This window comes from Aptenodytes patagonicus, chromosome 19 (genome assembly GCF_965638725.1).
Source record: "Aptenodytes patagonicus chromosome 19, bAptPat1.pri.cur, whole genome shotgun sequence".
In the NCBI taxonomy this organism is placed as follows: domain Eukaryota; kingdom Metazoa; phylum Chordata; class Aves; order Sphenisciformes; family Spheniscidae; genus Aptenodytes; species Aptenodytes patagonicus.
Window position 1 is genome coordinate 6917277 of NC_134967.1, and position 7408 is coordinate 6924684.

Genomic DNA, 7408 nt, shown 5'->3' on the forward strand with positions numbered 1-7408 from the left:
AATGTATCTAAAAGGCTACATAAAGGTGCAGATATCACTGAAATTCTTAAATAATGATTATATGAGGCAGATGAAATAATTGATAATTGCTGTGCCTTCAGTACAAGAATTTCAGTATGTTCTGTAAACAATAACAGTGATGACTGCAGGGAACAAAAGATTTCTGATGTCTATAGTGATTATTTTCAATTACTCTAAGGTACTTTTTTAATCTAGAGAGAAATTGTAGAAAATTAATCGGAGGCAGAATAATTAGAAGGGACCATCTTTACCTGGGAATGTATGGTTTGAGTGCAGCTCTTGAGTGCTGTGTGCTGTATCACTTGAGTAGTGAGACAGATGTAAAGGATTGGCTAGCACAGAAAGCAGCTTCAGAATCTACTCTGTAAACAGAGCAGTGTTGCAAAGCTCTGAGAGCCAGCTCAGAAAAGAAGATACTGCTTGTATTTGAGTGCCTGTGACGGCAGACAGCTGAGAGCAGTGAAACCATGCACTGCTCCACTCTGCTTCCAGCTCTGCAAGGTGTGGGCAAAGACTCCAGCAACGCAGAGGGTGGAGAAACAGCTGCTGTTTCTTCACTGGTCACTTCATTTGGATGAGTTGAGCAGGAATATTTACTTGGGTGCAGGGTGAAGAGCATGGAAAAATGATTTGAAGTCAAGGAACTGTCTGAAAGTGCCTAAGCCTGATATTCTTAGCAAACAGCAGTGTGCAAAGGTGGAGGAGGATGCTAAAGCTAGGCACTCTCTGGAACCAAGCAACCTATCAAAGCTAAGACAGCAACTGTTTAGGACCTCTTGGGATCATAATCCTAGGAAGAACAACAACAAATTCAGGAGTACCATGGATTCAAAAGCAAAATAACAGCTATTGCCAAACTTCCAGCAGCCACATCTTCTTCAAAACTGAGGTTGGGACACTGCTGGAAAACACTCCGAAAGGAAACAACCTGTGCTGGCCAGGTCCTGGGAAAGCAGGTGGCCAAAAGAAGCCTTTCCTTCCTTGCTCCACTATGCTCTCTGGTTAAGTGTTCTTGTCCATGTGTGGAAGAGGCAGGAAAAGCCTCTGCAAATTACTTTCCAGGTCTGTCGCCAAAAGCAAAGAAACCATTTTGGATAAGAGCGTGGGTTGATTAGCAATCTTGAAGAATGTCTGGGCAGGACACTGAGGACTTTGGAGCAGAAAACCTCTCAGACAAGTCTCAGATGATTCCTAGCCTCCCGCCATATGACATGGATGACCAGCTCCTTCCCAGGGAGCCACGGAGTGCCTGGTGCTGCTTGGCATGGACCCTGGTGGTAGTCACCATGAACTCCGTCATCTTTTTCATGAATCTGCTCCTGATGTTTGTTATCTTCACCATTGTCCTGCTTCCTACCATTGTGGTGGTTTACTTTGGCTTCCAGTGCCACTCTCGGGTAAGTAAGCCTTGCTCTGTTTGGCTGCTAACAGCCACCTCTAAGGCAGGGCCATCCATAAGGGTTTTATTTTAGCCCATGGGGAGCAGTGGCTGTAAAGGCAGGTCTAGACTCCCCGAGTTTTGGCTTTGTTTTCATATAAGGGGTGTGTATGTGTATAGATTTGTTTCATGGCGGGGGGGGGATGGGTATAGACTGGCCTGATAAGAACAGGTTTATGGTTATTCATGTTGACCTGTGGGCTCTTGGTTGTACAAGGGAGTGATCTCTCCTGCTTGGTGCCTGTGACACAGCTATCAGCAAGGCTGGCATGTGCCTTTGTCTAGGGAAGTACAGGCTTTATGGTTTCTGGACTAATTGTCCTAAAGTAGTTGTTTGGCACCCATACATTCAGTGTCAGTAGGTTAGCACAGAAAGGCTCTCATTGGAGAGGCAAAACACTGACAGAAGCTGCCTGTGACTGGCCAGCTCCTCGGGGACTGAGACAGCATGGGACCCCTTGGTCCTGATCCCCAGTGCACTGCACTTTGTACACTTGTTTAAGTGTAAAGTGATCCGAGATAAATCTACAGCATTTCACAACAAGCTTGTGTGAGATGCCAGTCTTGCGGGCACATCTGAATGCTGGCAGGAATGAGCTATATACACATTTTTACCCCTCCCTTCTTCCAGTGTTGTGGGAAATGGAAGCTTGATTGAGCAATGAAGTTGTATTCCTGTGGAAGTAACAAGCAGCTGTGACAGGTGAGGTGAATACACTCCCTGGCTTGACAGAGTTGCTGTTTGCATTTTAATGTCAGTATTTCTCTCTTCTGTGACCTCTGTTGCTGAGAGCTGCCAACCTGAACTCCTACATGGGCTCTGATAGGGTTTGTTACTTTCCAGTTAAGTAAGCCCTCTACAGTGTTTGTCATATTTGATCTGCCTAATGACTAATTATAGAACTAGTAAAGTCTAACAGAATATACAATCCCCTTATGCCAATCTAACATTCAGACGTGTTCCCAAATGTGCTGTACAGTTTCTCACACCAACAAATGTACCTACTTTGTCAGTAAGGGCTCTGGCTGTGTGCATGTCTGTTCCAGTTGGTTGCTGTCCTCTGGATTTCATTACTTGTGAATTTCTTCTTGGTATATTTCTATAAATATTTAGAATCACTTGACTAAGCATGGATGTGAAAAACCAGTTCTGTTTTTCTCACAGGCAGTAACTGTTAGACCAGCTCAATATGACTTGTCTTGCTGATTATCCTAAGTTAGAGCTCTCTTACTTCCTACTTTGGAGGGAAAAAAACCCACACCCTGTAGTAACTTCTCCCAGCAGGGAGAATTGACTCAAAATACAGATGCTATTGGTCTCCCCATTCCACAGAATCTGAACTAAAGGGAAGATGATGATTTAAATCTTAAACTGATGTATCTACCAGAGAAATATTGGAAGAAAAAAGTTTTTCCCCTTCCTTTTAATGAAATCTGCATATCCTATGTAATCACCCAAGTCCTTGGGACCTCTGTCCGAGTGAGCACATCCTAGCATAGGTGGTAGGAAAGGATCCAACCATGCAGCAGAGGTCAACCATTTGCCCAGTTTAACCCAGTAAGGCTCTGCTGACTTCTGTGGAGCTGTGCATGGACATAGCCGTGGAGGTCTCACTCCACAGTGAAGAAGGAGATGGGATGTGCTGTAAATGTGCTTCCAGTAAAGCCATTGCATTGTTCAGCTGACATCCCAGCAACATGAGTTGTCAGCCCACAGCTCCCCATCTCAAAGGTCCCTGACAAAGGGACTATGCTATTATTGTTTTCTCAGTACTGATGTATTTGCTAGTCTGAAGTTTGGCTTTGATTTTTATTGCCCTGAAATTATAACAACTTGTAGCTGCTGTTATTGAAAAGCTTTTCCTGATCCTGCAAACTAATGAACAGGGAGACATCTGTCATGGCAATTGTTTTGTGGAACAGGACAGACACAAGTGCTGCTGCTAGTTGGAGTGAAGCATAATTCATAGAGAAATCATGTACCTCTGGGCCAGGCAATTCCCACTGTGGCTCTGACACCTTCTGGAAATGTTTTACTATGGGATGCAAATGTGTGTGATGCCCAGCAGGGTAAAGTGGGATGCTCTGGAGGGCCTACAGAGAGCAGAAGTGGCTCAGAGGTGTCCCGATCTACCTGAATGGTCATGCAACCCTTCTTCATTGTGGCTTGCAACACTTTCCTTTTACAGTCCATGGCTGTTAGGATTTTTGCATACAAAAGGGCAGGTGTATAGAATGACTTTTGTTTTATTGAAGAGTAAGTCTTCACAAGAAGTAACCTAATATCCTCCTTGGGAGGACGTGCAGTGTGGGCCATTGCCTTGGTAAAATGGCTGGTCTGTTTCCACAAGTGCAGTGTGGATGCAGATTCTGTAAGACATGAGGCTCTTTAGGGTAGGTTTAATAGGAGAATGCCTGTAAAGCCCTTAAATCAATTTTTCCTATGATCTGAAACTGGTCCTTGAAAGCCATAAATATGGACTTCATACTTTTTCCCATTTTAGGTCCAATTTGAGGTTTGCCTCCTGGCATTACCCCTTCCAGCTTCACTCTGCTTGACCCTCACCTTGGAAAACCTCAAGTTCTCCTTTGCGCACACAGTGTTCTCCAATCGAAGGCTTTGAGGAGATGCAAAAGGTTTTTGAGTACAGCCAAGTACATCAGAAGTGAAAGCAACTGTGTTGCTGTTAGCTGTAAGGAGTCTTTTAACACAGACTTTTTTTTTAATAAGCATAGAGAGGGATTGCGGCAGTATGGCTTGACAAGAGCAGTCCTTTGTCTTTGGGCTACTGCTTTTCAATGCCTTCCTAGTAGGCAGAGGCTGATTTCTGCACTGCAAATCCATTAGATGGATTTTTTTTTTAGTATGATGGATTGTGTTTCTTGTACTGCTGAAAGAATATGGAAAAAGGAAAGGAAGCTAGGGGACATGAGGGTTGCCTGTAACATTTGTTAATGCAGAACAACTGAGTGGCTTGACTCAGAGCTCCTGCTGCCAGGATGAAAGGAGGGCTTTAAATACCACTTAGCAAGGACCAGTTAGCGTGCTGGATGCTTTGCAGCAACATGGGGTGAATGGGCTTTCCTGGCAGATTTTGCAGTGCAAAGAGATGCTAGGAGGTAGAAATGAGTACAGTGTGTACATAGATGACAGAACACAAAAGGGTCTGTTCCAGGGCAGAAGTCTGGAGAGTCTCCAGCCAGCGGGTGGCTATGGAACGACCAATCTCTGTCTGCAGAATCTAACATCTTGCTGTATTTTATTTACTTTGTAATAATTTCCAGTGTGTTGTGCCACCCACATTGATGTTAGCAGCAGGAGGCCATTTTATTTGGTTTCTGCCTATCAAATTCTAAGCTGTGCTATTCTGATGACTTAATAAAGATTAGTGTTTCCTGCTTCAGGATCAGTATGCAGTGCTCTTGTCTCACACTGATGTTGGAATAATTGAAAGCTTGATTAAGATGTGTTGTCAGTCACATAGTGTAGCCTGAAGATTGCTGAGCTCAGCTCAGAGAGAGGGAAGAGGTGCGTCTTTCTGTGAAAGCACTAGAAACTCAAGGGTACTTTGGTCACTACTCCTGTCCACCACCAGGTCTGTGACAAGCTGTCTCACTCTTCCCACAGGTGCTGCACTCAGCTGCCCGCTACTGCAAAAGCATCTTGGATGACAACAGCTCTTCTGCCCTCATCATCCTTGGCTTCGTCATCATGTCCCCTCTCATTGTGGTGGCCATGGCTATCTACTGCAGCCTGGCAAGGCGTCTCCATCTCCTCATGTGCTTCCAGCCATACAGCAGGGCTGTGTACAAGGGGGTGAAGTGGCGCTGGTATGAGGAGGGAGGCCTGTGCAGCTGTGCCAAGGGGTGGAACACTCAAGTCAAGGCCTGGGTATGAGTTTGCAGCACCAGAGGCCCTGCCCTAGCCAGCACCCTCTTCTCCCTGCCCCGTCCCTCCCCACCATGACCTCGCAGAATCACCATCCTGAGGCCCCTGCAGATGAAGGCTGTGTAGTACCTAGATGTGAGTGGAAAGGGAGATCTGTTAATGAGCCATCTCCTACAGCTTTGTCTGTAAGTGGGTAGGATTCTGCCCACCGTGAGGGAAATACAGAAAACACAAGTCCTTGACAGTAAAGGCAATGTTCAGCCCTGAAAAGAACAGGGACTCTTCCCAGTGCCTGTTGCATTCAGAGCACAGCACTGTTTCCAGTCTTGACAGCATGTTCTGCCTCACATGGGGCGTAGAGTACACATATATAGGATTAAACAGTGGTGGGAGTGGCTGCTGACTTTGCTAAATGCCTTGGAGAGGTCTGTTTTTGGGAAAGGCAGCCTTTGGTGAAGCATCCAGCCAAGAGGAAGCAGCTGTGGTTTTCCCAAGTGCTGGACTGCCAATGTTTCTAACCTCTTGCAAAGGTGTCTGTAGGTTGCTGCCTCTGTGATGTTTGGGATCCACCACTTTCCTACACATCAGATATTCTTCCCCCACTTAGCAATCCCTCTTTCCCATGTCTATAGCAGTGCTTATGCTCCTTTTGCTGTTCCCGAGTCAGGTCACTGGGTTGGCTGTGGAAACAAATGCTGATCTTCGGGTCTCTTCCCTGCCAGCTGCTGATCTGAAATATGCTTGTCTGGTAATGGCTGATGCTTATTAACCAGCAAATAGCTCCTTGTCCTTTATGCTGTGGTCGGGTTGTTTTGTCTGGGGCTAAATCTGGCTGAGGGTTCAGGTCAGTTTTAGGATTCCTGGCAGGAGGAGCTGAAGACTTGTGGTGGCTGCTGAGCTCTATAAGTTCTCCCAGATCTGGGCTAAGAGCTTACGCCTGCAAGGGACAGTGTATAATGTCTCATTTTTTGAGGGTCACGGATACCTAGATTTAGGGTTAGTGCTTCAGTTTAAGAGTGGAGAACTGGAATGGGTCAAACTGCTGAATACTATGAATCTTTCGGTGCTCCAATAAGGCTGGATATCTGGAGGACCTAGGAGCCACTTCAGCACTGTGGTGTTTTCTCTGTGTGAAACAAGGACTGAATGGGCCACAGAGACTGACTGCCCCTCATGAAAATGCAAGTATGGCAGCAAGATGGTGTCTGGGGAGCCTGCTGTGCTGAATGTCATCTGCAATACCCATGGCGATGTGTGGGGCAACAGCAGCATGCTCCCTAGAGAGGGGCTGTATGTCTGAAACCTGCTGAGCTGGGGAACCCAGCCTGCATTCCTTCCCACGATTCTGCAGAACTCCCACAGGGCCTGAACTGATGCTTAGCTAAGTCAACTGGATCTCCCTCTTGATTTCAGTGATCTCAGTCATATGCCATAAATTGCAACTGAGTGAAAAGCACGGTGTGTGTGAGAAGGTATGTCAGATAGGGAAAAGCATGGCAGCTTGGTGCATGGTTCTCTCCTTTCAAATTGCTGTGGGTCTCTGTAGTGTTCAGTTAGTGAGGCCTGTGTGCTACTGATCACTGCAAGCTATGTACTCCCACTGGCTGTTGTTCCTGTCTCCCAAATATAACCATTTCAAGTGTTATGTATAAATAAAGATCATGTTAAATCTCCACCGAGGGAGTTTCTCTCTGTTCTGTCTCAAAGCACTGGCTGCATCAGCCATGTGCCCATTGTACCACAGTACATATTACTGCAAGTTAAAATGTAATTTCTGCTTGCTTTTTGAGGATTGATTTTTTTTTTTCAGTCTATGTGGCCTGCAAAGCCCTAGTCCCACCTAGAGGAATGATCAGTAGTGGCTACAGGTGAAAGTGAATTGAATTGGCAGGAAACACCCCATGCATGGATGGTGGGACACTCAGTCCAGCCACCAAAAGACAAGAACAACGCAAGGACAGCTGGAGGTAAGCATGGCACTGTTGCTGGACCCCTTGTTTTGAGAGACTAGAGCCAGTGGTTTGATCTTTGGCCATCACATTACCTTGTGATGTTCACAG

General features: G+C 45.9%; 1 protein-coding gene across 1 annotated transcript; it reads left to right on the plus strand.

The window, feature by feature from the left end:
* The first annotated feature begins 418 nt into the window (after positions 1-418).
* Positions 419-7023, plus strand: TMEM278 (transmembrane protein 278). The gene is made up of 2 exons (XM_076356281.1): positions 419-1418; positions 5088-7023. Exons 1-2 carry the CDS (start codon positions 1149-1151, stop codon positions 5355-5357), a joined length of 540 nt encoding a protein of 179 aa, XP_076212396.1. The 5' UTR covers positions 419-1148; the 3' UTR covers positions 5358-7023.
* The last annotated feature ends 385 nt before the right edge of the window (positions 7024-7408 follow it).